The sequence below is a fragment of the Podarcis liolepis genome (genome assembly GCF_965112155.1).
Source record: "Podarcis liolepis genome assembly, chromosome: 7".
Taxonomy (NCBI): Eukaryota; Metazoa; Chordata; class Lepidosauria; order Squamata; family Lacertidae; genus Podarcis; species Podarcis liolepis.
Genome location: NC_139561.1, coordinates 92349649 through 92366296, shown reverse-complemented (window position 1 = coordinate 92366296; position 16648 = coordinate 92349649). Strand labels below are relative to the sequence as shown.

At 50.4% G+C, this 16648-nt stretch overlaps 1 protein-coding gene and 2 long non-coding RNA genes across 4 annotated transcripts in view; 1 reads left to right on the top strand and 2 right to left on the bottom strand.

Annotated features, from left to right (window-relative positions):
* The window catches only part of LOC310712949, a 2318697-nt gene that overhangs the window by 1082750 nt on the left and 1219299 nt on the right, over positions 1–16648 (bottom strand). The window lies entirely within an intron of this gene.
* On the top strand, positions 1318–2921 carry LOC310712947. Its single transcript, XR_014529029.1, has 2 exons — positions 1318–1409; positions 1440–2921. It is a non-coding gene; the product is annotated as an uncharacterized lncRNA (long non-coding RNA).
* SAMD4B (sterile alpha motif domain containing 4B) overlaps positions 2950–16648 on the bottom strand; it is a 34788-nt gene continuing 21089 nt past the window's right edge. The window contains exons 5-13 of one of the 2 annotated variants that reach the window (XM_083516178.1): positions 16117–16238; positions 15526–15612; positions 14260–14572; positions 11562–11647; positions 11349–11467; positions 6786–6984; positions 4790–4913; positions 3990–4073; positions 2950–3203 (exon numbers count right to left, since the gene is read on the bottom strand). In XM_083516178.1, coding sequence (XP_083372304.1) covers positions 3175–3203; positions 3990–4073; positions 4790–4913; positions 6786–6984; positions 11349–11467; positions 11562–11647; positions 14260–14572; positions 15526–15612; positions 16117–16238 — 1163 coding nt within the window. In that variant the 3' untranslated portion in view covers positions 2950–3174. The remainder of the gene's footprint in view (positions 3204–3989; positions 4074–4789; positions 4914–6785; positions 6985–11348; positions 11468–11561; positions 11648–14259; positions 14573–15525; positions 15613–16116; positions 16239–16648) is intronic. The other variant, XM_083516179.1, reaches the window with a different exon arrangement.

The window sequence follows — 16648 nt, the reverse complement described above, 5'->3', positions numbered from 1 at the left end:
AAGGAGGAATGTGTGTTTGCCTGCGTAGCCCAGCACCCCCCCCCCCACCCCAGCCTCTTCCATGGGTGCAAAATGGTGCTTGGGTCTCAACTGCAAAGGTTTTAACCCTTCGCCCCCCCCCCCCGGTCGGTGAAAAAGGCTTTGATAGTCCTGCTATCCATAAGAAATTCGGGAGCCCACGCCGCCCCCTCCCCATGTCGACCTGTCAACCCGCCACCCTCCCCACAAAACCCCCCCCCCAAACCAAAATAAAAATAAAAAACCCAAACGTTTTAAAAGAAATTAATACAAAATAAGCACAGCTTTATCATAGAGGTTAATAAAAAAAGGGCTAATACTTAAATTCTGTATGCCTTTTACAAAGCAAAAAACTGGAAGAAGGGAAAAAAGCGGTAAAGGAGTCCAACAAAGCAATCTAAAGTCAGAATTTGGATATTTTTTTTTTGTAAAACATTTTGTGGTTTTTTTTTTTAAATAACGTATTCATGGTTACCAGCCATAGTCATAACAAAAGTTATTCATAATAAAATGTATCTAAAATAACATTTCTATCTGAAACAGGAACCTTGTCTCTCTAATTTTTTTGTTGTTTTTTTTAAAGAAATAGTTCTCTCAGGTCTGCTCTTCTGGGTTTTTCTGTATGCTACTGTTCGGTATACTTTTTGGGGGGTGGGGAGGAAGGGAAAGGCCTTTTTTCCTCAATATTTAAAACAGTTCTCGGAGGGCGAGAGAGGGGAGGGGAAGAGGAGAACGATGGAAAGGTCCTCTGTACCCAAGAGCCTGCCAAGGTCAGCTTTTGGAGAACGGGGAAAGGGGTTGGGGTTTGGGTTTTTTTTTCCCATCATGCGAAAAACAGTGGCTTTGGGGGAGAAAGGCACACTCACACACCCAACTCGCATGCACACGCACAAACAAAGTCGGGGCGCAAGGGAAACTAGCAAGGCGACCCTCCCGCAGAAACGCCCACCCCCCATTGACAAGCTGCCTTGGGCATCCAGCACCTTGGAAGGGCCCACCCCCCCCCCCCAGTGCCAAGCGTGGATGGGGGCTCTTGAAAACACGTAGGACGTCTGTTTCACCCTCCGCCTGCACAGAAAGGCCTCCCATTAGTCGTTTTCTTATTTTTTAAAAAAAGAACAGCCAGCGTCTCAGCCCCTCTGAAGGCGGTAAAAATCACCCCCCTGTTCCGCAGCCGTTTCGATGCAGAACGCTGACCCCAAAGGGCTGGTGGCGGGAGGTTTGGAAGTCCGGAGGGTCCCGACGCAGCCGTTTGCCCCCCTGTAGTGTTTTGTGTAAATGCCAGCACAGAGAAACCGTCCACCCGCCTTGTGTTAAAAAGGAGAAGCCTTCTGGTCCCGTTGGGATTCCTGCCCAGGAGGTCTTTCTGCTCCCCAACCCTTTTGGAGGGGGTGGCGGTGGGGACCTCTCAGATCCCTCAGCCGCCAATTGCCTCCTGGGTCATGGGGGGGGGCGAGGATCTCGGCTTGGCTCCTGCAAATTCATCAGCACCGTGAACCCAACCGCCTGCACCCGGGAGTGTCGCCTGTCACTCGTAAGCACCAGAAAACCGCCGCAGAACTTGGGGCGGTGGTCCCCCCCCCCAGTGGTCAGGGACCCACCATGGCTTTTGCTGTGACCCACTCAATCTTTCCACCCCACCCCCCCACATAAACCCGTCTCAGGGAAGACAGACCACTGTGCACCCCCCAAATGTTAGGAAAATGAACGGCCGAGCTTTCGAGACCCACCAACAGAACTGCTCCTCCTCTTCCACCAGCCTTCGGACATCCCCCCCCCCCCCGCGCCTTGCAATTACGGGAGGGAGAAAATTCACCTTGCGCCGGACACAAGGAACCCATAGCAGCTGAACCCAGAAAAGAACTTTGATCCTAAACCACGAAACTGCCGGCTGACCCCCCCCAAAACCCATTTGAACTGTTTCAACGAAACTAGGTCCGCCTCCCCAACCAACGCTCTGCACACCCGAGAGTCGGCCGCGGCCGAAGGGGTCCAAAACCCCAGCGCCCAAAGGGCCACGGCACTCTCAATCTAGGGGTGGCGGTGGGGCGGCCCATACGTCTCTCCTCAACTGCCACCTGCTACTCTCCTGCCCAGTTCCCCAAAGACCGCCTTCTCCAACCAAGTGCGCCCTCTCGACCCGTTTCGGACGACAACTCGCATCGGGTCGAGAGAGGGCACTTGGGTCCGGGGAAGGCCACCCTAAGAGGTAGCATATGGACATCGTTTCAATTATATATCTATATATATATTTATATGTATGTATGTATAAAAAGAACCAGGGGCAAGCCTGCAAAGCTGAGCACTCCGGTGTGGGGCTGCGCCGCCCCCCGCTGCATCCTGCCCTTCTCCACCTGCTCTCGGGAAAGGGGTGGGGGGAGTATTAGAGGCACTTAAAAAAACTGTGTCAGTCACCTGCAGCACCAATGCCTTCCTTCCCTCCCCACTAAGACTCTCCTCCTCCTCCTCCTCTTCCTCCTCCTCCAATGCCAGGTACGAAAAGCTGTCAGCTGGGTTAGCTCAGACGGAAACCAGCTCGCCCAGGTAACCCCACGATGCCCCTCCCGTGTCCTGGCCGCTGATGGGGCAGGCATCAAAAACATCCCAAATCCAGGTAGCAGGAGAGGACCAGTCTCATCACCTTGGCTGGTCTGTTTCAAGAGGAGGAGAGGAAGGAGGAGGAGGAGGAAGAAGGCGAGGCGGTCGGAGGGGGGCGAGGGAGATGAGGGAAAGAGAAAACGAGAAAAACCCCAAAGGGGAAGGGGGCGACATGACCCAAATTCAGCCTCCTCCGCCCTCCTGCCAGTTAAACTTCTAGGAGCCTCCTGCCCACCTGCTCCCTTGTGCACGTCGACGTATTAAAAACCAATAGCTGAAGTTATAATAATAATAAAAAGTAGGGGGGGGAAATATTAGAACACAGTAAGACGGTGAGATTGTAGTGACAGCTTTTTCTCGCCCCCCGTCTCCCTTCCGGCGGCTGGGAACTGCTGGAGGTGGTTTCGTGGGGGAAGGGGTTCGCCCCCCCCCCACAGCAAACACACCCCTGGGAGATGAGGGGCTTATAACAAAAAACAAAAACAAGGGGTGGGGAAGGGGGAAAAAATAAACAGCCACCCTAAAGCTTCTCAGGAACATCAGCAGATGCAGCTTCTTTCAAATGGTGGAAGTCTTGTCGGTGCCATCTGCAGAGAGAGAGAGAGAAAGAGCGTGCAGAATTATAGCAGGTGGAGGAATAGATGGGAAAGGACGTTGGTTCCCAGTTTCTGAGCACAATTCAAAGTGTTGGTGCTGACCTTTTAAAGCCATAAACAGCCTCAGCCCAGTATACCTGAAGGAGCGTCTCCACCCCCATCGTCCAGCCCGGACACTGAGGTCCAGCTCCGAGGGCCTTCTGGTGGTTCCCTTGCTGCAAGAAATGAAATTACAGGGAACCAGGCAGAGGGCCTTCTTGGTGGTGGCGCCCTCCCTGTGCAACGCCCTCCCATCAGATGCCAAGGAAATAAACAACGATCTGACTTTTAGAAGACATCTGAAGGCAGCCCTGTTTAGGGAGGATTTTTAATGTTTGAGGTTCTGTTGTGCTTTTTTTATTTTTTGCAATGCAACAAGCTTTATTAATAGATTTTATTGTGCTTTTAGTATTTCTAAAATATTTTAATATTAACTGTCTCAAACTATGTAAAAGGAAAGTTGAGAATCTGGATGTAATAAAAATAGGAGCTGGTGTGGTGCAGCGGTTAGAGTATAGGACCAGAGCTTGGGAGACCAGCGTTCGAATCCCGCCCCCCTTGGCCATGAAGGCCCCCCCCCCGGTGACCTTAGGGGCCAGTCGCTGCCTCTCAGCCTAGCCTTCCCTGCAGGGTTGCTGTGGGGATTGAATGAGGTGTAAGCTGCCTTGAAGTTGCTGGAGAAAAAGGTGGGCTAGAAATGCAGTGAATAAATGAATGAAAGTAAAAGAAGCCCCTCACCGCCCAGTGCGTGCTCCGTCATGCTGAGACACAGGGACTCCAGCGTAGGGTTGATCTCCAGGTCTGTTCCAGGGAGCTGGCAATCTGGAGGGGGGAAACGCAATCGCAGGCGGTCACTGCCCATTCTGACCCAGGTTCACAGAATCAAAGAGACGTAGAGCTGGGAGGGACCACGAGGGTCATCTAGCCCAACCCCCGGCAAAGCAGGGCTCTTTTGCCCAACGCGGGGCTTGAACCCACAACCCTGTGATTAAGAGTCTCATGCTTGACCCCGACTCAGGTATCCAGTCTTGTATGCTTGGTCAGTGGGAAAGTCAGTGGGCAAGGACAGTGCTCCCCCTTGCCTCCACAAAGGTTTAAGTCAGAGGTCAGCAAACTTTTTCAGCAGGGGGCTGGACTTTATTTTGAAAAAGAAAATGAACGAATTCCTATGCCCCATAAATCACCCAGAGATGCATTTTAAAGAAAAGCAGACATTCTACTCATGTAAAAACACACTGATTCCCGGACCGTCTGCAGGCTGGATTTAGAAGGCGATTGGGCTGGATCTGGCCCCCGGGCCTTAGTTTGCCTACCCATGGTTTAAGTCCTGCAGTGAGATCTCGCAGCAGCTGCTCTATGAGCCGCCGGTAGTTACCCAGAAGAAAGGGAAAAGCACTCTGCACGTGCCCGGTGGCACTCATTGCCTGCGTTCCAGCGCTGTGCCTGTTTTGTTTGCGGCTAAATTTTTCTGAGAAGAACCAAATGGCCAAGCGAATGCCCCTTTCCTGACACTGAAGGCAAGAATCTGGCTGACTCACCCTGTGGGAACATGAGGATGGCCTGGGGGGATGTGTGGACGGGGAGCGAATGGGTCCGCTGGACAGAACTGCGACTCTGGCCCGGCATGCTGTTGCTGCCCCCGGGGTTGGCAAACCACAGGTTCTTGGAGGGGAAAAGAGAATTTGATTTAAACAGGGGGGCAAACCGGAGAAACAAAACACACACACACAAACACCAAAAACCACCCCTCCCAGTAGGTGAGTTACTGCCATGGAGCCGAGGGAGAGGGGTGAAGTCCGGCATGTCCCAAATAAGTCTCGCCTGCAGGTTTCTGTTTGGGGCACCTGCCTGGTCACTGCGAGACCAGGGTGCTGACCCGGCTGGACACTTCTTCTGATCTGGCCACAGTGATCCACGCGACGGTCAACTACAGGCTTGACTACTGTAATTTGCTCTACGCGGGGCTGCCCTTGAAGCTGACCCAGAGACTCCACCGGGTGCAGAATGCCGTGGCGAGGCTCCTTACGGGGTCCTTGCCGCGGGATCACATTCATCCAGTGCTTTACCAACTGCACTGGCTCCCGGTGGAGTACAGGGTCAGGTTCAAGGTGCTGGTTTTGACCCTGAAAGCCCTATACGACCTAGGACCCTCATACCTACGGGACCGCTTCTCCTGGTATGCCCCGCGGAGGACCTTAAGGTCCAAAATGACAACATTTTGGAGGTCCCAAGTCGCAAGGTGGTTAGATTGGTCTCAACTAGGGCCAGGGCCTTTTCAGTACTGGCCCCCAACGTGGTGGAACGCTCTGTCACAAGAGACCAGGACCCTGTGGGACTTGACATCTTTCCGCAGGTCCTGCAAGACAGAACTGTTCCGCCTGGCCTTTGGTTTGGACTCAGTCTGACCCTTATGTTGCCCTCCCTTTATGGTTTTGATCTATGGGCTATTATTAATATGAGGCTGCATTTTAAATTGTATTTTTAACCTGTATTTTAAATTGGTTTTTCCCCCCTCCCCCACATTATTTTTATTGTAATTTTACTGGTGTTAGCCGCCCTGAGCCCGGCTCTGGTTGGGGAGAGCAAGGTATAAATAAAAATGTATTATTATTATTATTATTATTATTATTATTTGAAGCTGCCATCTGCACGGAATATGTAGCGATGCTAATATGGGGGCTGCTCCATCTCCCTCGTCTCTACAACGCAGCCTTCGGCAACCTGGTGCCCTCTAGGTGTCTGGGGCTACAGCTGCCGCCCGCGGGGCCACGGACAGGAAGGAGGCGAGTTGTAGTCCAAAATACCTGGGGGGGGGGGCACTTGGCTGGCTACCCCTCAATAGGCTGTCAGCCAAGCCCCTGGGGTTGCACTGCAGTACAACACAGTTGAGACCTTCCTTCCACAAACATCTTTTTCAACTCGACACATTTTGCTCACGGCTTATGTCCCTGTAAGATTATTTCCGCAACAGAGCACGTTGCACGTCCCTGGTAAGAAATCGCGTATTCAGAACACACCAAGCAGCACAAGTAAGGCGGCTTAGAATGTCCCCTTCTGAAGGAGCCCTCTTGGGTTAATGGAGAGGTGGCCAGGCTGCCTTTCAGAGGCATCCTGTTACCCTAAAGATAAAGGGACCCCTGACCATTAGGTCCAGTCGTGGCCGACTCTGGGGTTGTGGCGCTCATCTCGCTCTACTGGCCGAGGGAGCCGCCATACAGCTTCCGGGTCATGTGGCCAGCATGACTAAGCCGCTTCTGGCGAACCAGAGCAGCGCACGGAAACGCCGGTTACCTTCCTGCCGGAGCGGTACCTAATTATCTGCTTGCAATTTGATGTGCTTTTGAACTGCTAGGTTGGCAGGAGAAAGGACTGAGCAACGGGAGCTCACCCCGTCACGGGGATTTGAACCGCCGACCTTCTGATCGGCAACTCCTAGGCTCTGTGGTTTAACCCACAGCGCCACTCATGTCCCTTCCTGTTACCTTAGCGCAGAGCTATAAAGGGAACCCTCCCTCTCTCCCACCCCTTTCTTACCTGCCGCCCTTGGCTCCCAAGGTTCGGGCTGGTGAGGGCATGCCGCGGGGAGACTCCGCCGATCCCCACAGGGCTCAGGATCCCCAGGCGGCTGGGAGGAATGGCGCGGGGAGGCATCTGGAACTGCCGCTGTCCTCGGCGGGCCACCCCCACCCCCACAGATCCAGCTATGGGGAGAGAATTGGAACCAAAGGCCCATCTAGAAGAGTACCAAAGCGGGGTGGGGATGGAGAAAGAGAGAGAGAAGTCAGTCCCGTTGGTAAGTACCATCACTTGTGAATACGGGTAGCATTTCACAATAAGGCTGCGGTGACCCTAATCCACGCCACAGGCTGGCCACCCTTACCTTAGCTCTAGTGGTCCCCAAACATTTTCTGGCTACTAGCCCCCTTGGTTCCAGAAAATCACCCCGAGTGCCCCCTACCCCACCCTAGAAAGAGCATTATTCAGAATAGCGGTTCACATGACCCACTGATAACACAATAAAATTAAAAAATCACACCATTAATTGCACATTTATTCAATACCTGGTTCAAACCATTTAGTTTAATTAATTCAACAAAACTGATGAACCTGATCCAGTGATAAAAACTTCAAATCTGATAGCCATTTTCACCTCCAGTGCCTCCCTGCCTTGCAGGCCTAAAATTGGCAGGGCCCGGACTGACTCCAGCTACAAAAGTTGAGTCTGCTGAACAGACTCCTTTGGGTTAGGTTTTTCGTTGGGGAGCCAGTTGCTGCTGTTTTTGATATTATTTTTTTGTATCTGTATTTCAAATCTGACTACAATTTATCTAAAAATTGTTTCATTTGGTTGTATACCTTTTGATGTTTCGCTTATTGTTTAGGAGCACTTTTGCTATGTTTGGAATTACAGTGGTGCCTCGCAAGACGAAATTAATCCGTTCCGCGAGTCTCTTCGTCTTGCGGTTTTTTCGTCTTGCGAAGCACGGCTATTAGCGGCTTTAAGAAAAAGGAAACAAACTCGCAAGAACTCGCAAGACGTTTCGTCTTGTGAAGCAAGCCCATAGGGAAATTCGTCTTGCGGAACGACTCAAAAAGCGGAAAACTCTTTCGTCTTGCGAGGCATTCGTCTTGCAAGGTACCACTGTATATAAATCTTGTGCATGCTGCAAGCTGGTTTTGTCTAAGGAAAGGCGGCATACAAACAAAATTATGTATGGATGTACCACCCACTTTGAGAACCACTGCTGTGGTGTAAAGCAGCAAAGGGCACCCTGGGGAAGGGACATAGCTCAGAGGTAGAGCATCTGCCTTGCACGCAGAAGGCATGGGTTCAATCCCAGGCAACCTCTTCTGGTAGGCCTGGGACAATAATAAAATAAAATAATTCATTATTTATTATTTATACCCCGCCCATCTGGCTGGGTCTCCCCAGCCACTCCAGGCTTCTCCCAACAGAATATTAAAAACACGATAAACACCAAACATTAAAAACTTCCCTAAACAGGGCTGCCTTCAAATGTCTTCTAAAAGTCAGATAGTTGTTTATTTCCTTGACATCTGAGGGAGGGCGTTCCACAGGGCGGGCGCCACCACTGAGAAGGCCCTCTGCCTGCTTCCCTGTAACTTGGCTTCTTACAGCGAGGGAACCGCCAGAAGGACCTCGGAGCTGGACCTCAGTGTCCAGGCTGGACGATGGGGGTGGAGACACTCCTTCAGGTATACTGGACCGAGGATGTTTAGGGCTTGAAAGGTCAGCACCAACACTTTGAATTGTGCTCAGAAACGTACTGAGATCCAATCTAGGTCTTTGAGGACCGGTGTTATGGGGTCTCGGCGGCTGCTCCCAGTCACCAGTCTAGCTGCCGCATTCTGGATTAGTTGCAGTTTCCGGGTCACCCTCAAAGGTAGCCCCACGTAGAGCGCATTGCAGTAGTCCAAGCGGGAGATAACTAGAGCATGCACCACTCTGGCGAGACAGACTGGGAGAGACTCCCTTGCCTGAAACCCTGGAGAACCACTGCCAGTCAGTGAGGACAATACTGAGTTCAATGGACCAATGGTCTGACTCAGTTGTTGTTGTTTAGTCATTTAGTTGTGTCTGTCTCTTTGTGACCCCCTGGACCAGAGCATGCCAGGCACTCCTGTCTTCCACTGCCTCCCGCAGTTTGGTCAAACTCATGTTCATAGCTTCGAGAACACTGTCCAGCCATCTCGTCCTCTGTCGTCCCCTTCTCCTTGTGCCCTCCATCTTTCCCAACACCAGGGTCTTTTCCAGGGAGTCTTCTCTTCTCATGAGGTGGCCAAAGTCTTGGAGCCTCAGCTTCAGGATCTGTCCTGACTCGGTACAAGGCCGCTTTCTTTGCTCCTCTGCTTCAACAGGCACTCATAGTTGGGTGTGAAGAAGCACCTGTGTGGCCTGAAGAAGCCACCTTGGATGTCCCTCTGGCTGCCACCCTCCCACAGGAGCTGCATGATAAGTCATGAGGTCTCACCTGGATGGAGCTGAACGTATTTCAGGGGCCCGCACCACCTGACGGGGAAGGGGCGATGGCGTTCTGCTGCTGGAGTCTGACTTAAACAGAGAAACCTTCTCAAAAGGGGGAGACGGGTGTGCCCGAGGTCTTCTCGCTGGCACAAAGGCTTCCTTTGGTTCGGACTCAATCTGACCCTTCTGTTTCCCTCCCCTTACGGTTTTGATTTACGGGCTACTTTTAAAATGAGGCAGCATTTTAACGTGGTTTTTTTCTCTTCTTTTTTTCTATTATGTTTTTATTGAAATTTTACTGGTGTTGGCCACCCTGAGCCAGGGAGGGCGGGGTATAAATAAAATTTATTATTATTAGTATTATTATTATCTGAAGGCAGCCCTGTTTAGGGAAGTTTTTAATATTTAATGCTGTATTGTTTTTAACACTTGATTGGGAGCCGCCCAGAGTGGCTGGGGAAACTCAGCTAGATGGGCGGGGTATAAATAATAAATTTATTATTATTATTATTATTATTATTATTATTATTATTATTATTATTATTATTATTATTTCCCCCACTCCTCACATAGACCAGACACACACAACCCGCGCAAAAGGAAAACTGCACTCCCAAAAGACGAGCAGGCCCCAGGAGGCAGCAGAAAGCAAGCCCACGCAAACCAGTCTCCTGTGTTTTGAATAGGGTTGTCAACCGATCAATGGCTTTGATCAAAACTGTTAAAAGAGCCAGGCAGTTCAGATTTACATATTGCCAACTCCACAATAGGGGATCGCTTTCATAGGATGCTGACTTAAGCGACGGCAGTTTCCCTTAAGCATGAAAGGAATAATTTGACGAGATGTTGCCCCTCCTTTTCAGGCAAGGTGGAAAGTCGTTTGTATTGTTTCAGAGGATTCATTAAGCAACAATGCCCCAACCCTTTTAAGCGTTCCCGAACTTAGGCAGCTGCTTCCAAGACAGCTCTGACAGTGTTGTGGCTCTATTTTCATCAGCAAGCAAGAGAAAGGTGTGTTTTGTCATAATAGCAGTTAATACCTCAGCTGCTTGCAAGACACTAAAGGAAAGTCTTGCTCTTCTGAGCAGAAGTGTTTGCTTGCAAGCTGCTTTGCGTTGCCTTTGGCAAGAAAGAGCCACCAATAAATTTAATAAATAGTAAGATAATAACAATGCTTTTGAATTATGGTGATTTGAATTAATAATAAAGATTCTTTTGAATTCTGGTGCTGGAGGATACTCCTGAGAGTCCCATGGACTGCAAGAAGATCAAACCTCTCCGTTCTGAAGGAAATCAGCCCTGAGTGCTCCCTGGAAGGACAGATCCTGAAGCTGAGGCTCCAAGACTTTGGCCACCTCATGAGAAGAGAAGACTCCCTGGAAAAGACCCTGATGTTGGGAAAGATGGAGGGCCCAAGGAGAAGGGGACGACAGAGGACAAGATGGCTGGACAGTGTTCTCGAAGCTACCAGCATGAGTTTGACCAAACCGCGGGAGACAGTGGAAGACAGGAGTGATGTTTTTATTATTGGTTATTAGCCGCCCTGAGCCTGGTCTTGGCTGGGGTAGAAATAAGTAATAATAATAATAATAATAATAATAATAATAATAGCGTGTTCTGGGCCGCAGGGTCACAAAGTGTCAGACATGACTAAACAACAACAACAATAACAACAGCCGTTTCTGTGCCATCTTCGGGGAGACATTTTCGTCCCTTTAATGCCACTTCCAAGTTCATAGCACGTACGCGGTCACGCATGATTCAAATGCATGTAAGTGGGGCGGGGGTTGCCTGTACTAAGGGAGGTACTACAAAGTGGCCTGGGAGTATTAGAGCTAATGTCACTATGTAGAGTGCAAATTAGAATGAAATTCGGTCAGGACTTCAACTCAAGGAACAATACTGTGAACCGTTCTGAGACCTGCGGGTATAGGGCGGTATACAAATTTACTAAATAATAATAATAATATTAAAAATAACAACAACAACAGCCGCGTAAAACCCTAGCTTCCAGTCTTGGAAGCCTCCGTGGCAGGAGGCTGCCCTGCCTAACCCAGGACCCTCCTGGCCTAATCCTGTCCCTTGAAGTCCTTGCTCCTGCCAAGACTCACCCTTTCTGCGGACGGTAGCCTTGCATGTCCAGCACGGCCTTCCTGGGAAACGTCCGGAGTAACTTTAGCACCTGCTGCTTCCAGGACAGGAGCCTCTTCTTCTGCGTCTCTGTGAAAGCCTGGAGGGAGAGCACAGGAGGGCAGGCGTGAGTTGGGCTGGGCAGAGCGGGCGGACATGGGGCCCTAACCCTCTCCGGGAATCCCAGTGCCTACCTCGTGCATCAGGCATTTCTCTATCAGCTGAAGGTAGCTGGTGATGTTCTCCTCGTCCGGTCGGGAGACCAGCAACTGCGTACACACTGCAGGGGAAAGGAAAAGAAAGGAAGTGAAAATAAAACTGCTGCTGTCGTAATGCCGTTAACACAGATCTACAGGGGAACCACAGCTGGAAAACTGTGTGCGGCTGTGGTCACCTCGCCTCAAAAAGGATACTGCAGTCAGAAAAAGGTTCAGTGATCCACGCGACGGTCACCTCCAGGCTTGATTACTGTAACTCAACTCTACGTGGGGCTGCCCTTGAGACTGACCCAGAAACTCCAGCGGGTGCAGAATGAAGTGGCAAGGCTACTTATGGGGTCCTTGCCGCAGGAGCACATTCACCCGGTGCAATACCAGCTGCAATGGCTCCTGGTGGAGTACAGGGTCAGGTTTAAGGCGCTGGTTTTAACCTTTAAAGCCCTATACAGTGGTACCTCAGGTTACAGGCGCTTCAGGTTACAGACTCCGCTAACCCAGAAATAGTACCTCGGGTTAAGAACTTTGCTTCAGGATAAGAACAGAAATCGTGCAGTGGCAGCGCAGCGGCAGCGGGAGGCCCCATTACCTAAAGTGGTGCATCAGGTTAAGAACAGTTTCAGGTTAAGAATGGACCTCCAGAACGAATAAAGTTCTTAACCAGAGGTACCACTGTACGGTCTAGGACCCTCGTACCTACGGGACTGCCTCTCCTGGTATGCCCTACGGAGGACCTTATGGTCTTCAAATAAAAACATCTTGGAGGTCCCAGGCCACAGGGAGGTTAGGCTGGCCTCAACCAGAGCCAGGGCTTTTTCAGCTGTCGCCCCGATCTGGTGTAACGCTCTGTCACAAGAGACTAGGGCCCTGCGGGACTTGACATCTTTCCGCAGGGCCTGCAAGACGGAGCTGTTCAGCCTGGCCTTTGGCCAAGGCACAGCCTGACCCCTCTCTCCTTCTGTAATCCTCATAGAACTCTAGCCCAATGGTTGCCATTAATTTGATTCTGAACTGATTTTAGAATGTATGGTAGCATCTTAGGGTAAAAACAAACCGAAGAAACAGGGCTCCAGTTTACCGTATTTGTCTGTGTATAACATGCCCCCGTGTATAAGATGCCCCCTATTTTGGGGGACTCAAATTTGAGAAAATGGGTTGTTGAGGTTTTTTTGGGATGATTGCCCAAAAACAAGCAGACCGCCAGACTGACGATGGCAATCGCACGCGTCTTTGAATAGCCCACTCACAGCCACGAGCCAATCAGCAGCAGCCTTAGCCGCACCCACAAATCAACTGCCCTGACAATCTCCTGCTCACGGCAGCAACCGACCCCCCCCATCCCACCTGTGCACTACCTGTGTATAAGACAACCCCAAATTTTGGATATGAATTTCTCAGGGGGAAACCTCGTATTATATACAGAAAAGTACGGTATTTTACCCTCTTCTCATAGCTACCATAACCCTTCTATGTTTTGCAGTGTCTTACATCCATCTTTGGAGATACGGCTCTTCAATTTCTCTCCATCATTCACTGCTGTTAGCTTCCTGCATCCACATCATAATAGTAATAATAATAATTTTCTTTTATTTATATTCTGCCCTCCCCAACTGAAGCCGGGCTCAGAGCGGCTAACAACAGTTAAAGTAATACAGCATTCTAAAATCAATTCATTATAAAATCAGTTCAAATCAAATTAATAGCAACCATTGGGCTAGAGTTCTGTGAGGATTACCAAAGGAGGGGGTCAGGCTGTGCCTTGGCCAAAGGCCTGGTGGAACAGCTCCATCTTGCAGGCCCTGCGGAAAGATGTCAAGTCCCACAGGGCCCTAGTCTCTTGTGACAGAGCGTTCCACCAAACTGGGGCCATGGCTGAAAAAGCCCTGGCTCTGGTTGAGGCCAGCCTAACCTCTCTGTGGCCTGGGACCTCCAAGATGTTTTTATTTGAAGACCATAAGGTCCTCTGTAGGGCATACCAGGAGAGGCAGTCCTGTAGGTACGAGGGTCCTAGACCGTACAGTGGTACCTCTGGTTAAAAACTTAATTCGTTCTGGAGGTCCATTCTTAACCTGAAACTGTTCTTAACCTGATGCACCACTTTAGGTAATGGGGCCTCCCACTGCCGCTGCGCTGCCACCGCACGATTTCTGTTCTTATCCTGAAGCAAAGTTCTTAACCCGAGGTACTGACCCTGTACTCCACCAGGAGCCAGTGCAGCTGGTATAGCACCGGGTGAATGTGATCCTGCGGCAAGGACCCCATAAGTAGCCTTGCCACTTCATTCTGCACCCTCTGGAGTTTCTGGGTCAGTCTCAAGGGCAACCCCACTTAGAGCGAGTTACAATAATCCAGTCTGGAGGTGACTGTTGCGTGGATCACAGTGGCTAGGTCAGGGCGAGAGAGGTAAGGAGCTCTGCTGCTAAGTTTCAGATCACCCACCCATCGCACAGGTGGCCGCCCCCTTGATCTTTGGAAACCGGAGGGGTCTGCATGTCCATTTTAACTTTGGGGGCCCTGGGGCAAGAGGCCTTGTAGGACTAAAGCAGTGTTAGCACGGAGACCCGGCCATTTCAAAAGACCAACCCTAAACCTAAGAGGGACCATGAGGTGTTAAGAGGGTTCCCTGGGCGGCACAAATCCTACCGCTTCAGACCTGGTGGCAACCCGGAGCCCTCACCTTTGCCCATCACCCGGGTGAACTGCCCTGCAATGTCCCCCTCGGCGATGGGCGCTGCCCCCGACTCCCCGTCGCAAGGGGAGCCTGTCGGGGGCAGGAAGGTGTCGGTGGCCGGGTCCTTGTCCTCGGAGGGGTTTCCGCTCTTGTCCAGACACAGCTTGGTGGCTCCGCGCTGCTCCGCAGGCAGCTGCTGCTGCTGGCTCTCCTTGGACGCTGCCATGGCCTGCAGGGCGTGGAAGGCCTTGATGGGGGTGATGATGATCTGCTGCAGCTCCTGGAGGGCGTTCCACAAGTTCCCCCCTTCCAAGATGTCCTGGGGGGGGCGGGTGAGAGGGGGAGGAGGAGGAGAGGAAAAGGAGAACTTGAAGAGGGGAATTTTTCGGCAGCTCAAGACTTGGCGGGGAGATGGAGGAGAAGCGGCTAGAAGCATTAAGGAAAATGAGCTTTTGGCGAAGTTAATTTGGATTTCTGTACTTGTGGACTAGAGTATTGTTTAGGGACTTTCGCTGGGAAACATATTGTTTATTAGTGTGTATGCATTCATATTGTTTTTAATATGCTTTCATTATTTTTATTATGTAGTTTGTGCTTTGACTAATTTCTATTATGTATTTTGTGCTTCATATATTGTAACTTTATGTTGTGAACCACCCTGAGACCTACCGGTATATACAAATTATTATTATTATTAGTGCTTTTTTCTGAAACAAATGTTTAGGAGTGCTCTCATTTTCCTACTCATATTGAAATACTGCCCCCTCAATGAGGCCAAACTTAGATTCACAAAATGTTGAGGGGTACGTGAAACCCCTGTGTACCCCATAAAAAACACTGATGATGGTGATGATTATTGAGTTACGCTGTTATTCTAAATCAGATTTTGGACGCATTTAGCTCCTATTTTAGACACCCTGTCTTTCCCACAGCTTCAGGAAAGTCAAATGACAATTCTGTTCCATTTAATACAGGAAACTCACATCCTATGAGGGGGTTACGTTCTGGGGATGGCACATGCACAAGGGACCACCCCATAACCACAAGCAAGACAGAGAGCTATTAGGGGAAAACCCTGTGCAAAAAGAGCTTTTGAGGTCTCCGCCTTCCATGCATTTAAATCTGCGTGATTTCAACCATATCAAGTTGAAATCACACAGGTTTAAATGTGCATCAGCTGTGAGTTACTGGTACCGTTAAACTTACGAGACCCTCGGAAGCCCAGCCCTGCCTCTCAGCAGCAAAGTCTCCACCTTCAACTGGCTCTCTTACCTTCTCCAGAGACTTCAGGACGCTCTGCCTCTCCCGCAGCTTCTGGATGCTCAAGGCGATTTTGTGCCTCGCTCCTTTGGTGACGTTCTGGTCAGGGAAAAGAGGGACAGCTGAAATACCCACCAGCAGAGGCAGCTGCTGCCCAGCCCTCGGAGGAAGAAGCGTGTTTGAAAATGCGCAGAGGCCCCCCCCCCAAGAATGGATGGTCTCAAGCAATACCCGCCTTTACAAAACAGCCACAGAAGCTCTGAGCATGTGTGAGCATAACAATGACATGTTGCATAAAAAAACTCCTAAGCCTCTAAGATTTCCTTTGGGGGTGGCAGTCCTCAAAGTTGTAATGAAAGGCTTAAAGGCATGCAGATAGTGTTGTGAACCGCCCTGAGACCTGTGGGTATGGGAAGTTATAGAAATTTAATAAATAATAGTAATACTAATAGCTTCTCAGAAACCCAAAGGGCCCCTGGTAAGAGGTCTTCCAACAGCCTGGTGGCACAGGATTAACTCTAGAAATGCTTTCTTTCCCCAGACACCCCCCCCCACTTGCAAAGCAGTCGCCCCCAGCTGCCCCCAGGACTCTGGTTTAAGCACCTTGTGCAGTACCTGCGACTCCAGATGTTGCTCTGTGAGGGTCATCATCTCTTCGTAGGTCATCTGGGAGAAGAGGGCTGCATATTTGTGGAGGCGAAGACTCTTCAGCCACGAGGGGACATCTGTGGAGAGCGGTCGAGAGGTAAGGCACATTTGGGGGACAGCCTTGTGAGTGAACCAATGTCACGGCGTGTGGAATCTAGGCAAACTGTATTGGGTCAGGCCCTTGCGGCGCAACAGAAGCGAAGTTGCCTGAACCATGTGTATTAATAAAACTTATAAACCATGTCGTTTTATGCTGATTGAAAACGGAAATGTTTTAAAAATATTTTAAGGTCTTTCGGGGGGTGTTTTCTTGTGCTGAAAGCCATCTTGTTCTCCCTTTTGAGAGGAGGAGTAGAATAAACTCCCACCGGCCTCACCCTGAGTGGCCAATGGTCAGGAATGACGAGACACCTGAAGGGCAACAAGTTGGGAAAGGCTGTCCAGGACAGCCGAAGAGTAGTAAAAAACTGAGTGCCAGGGACCTGTC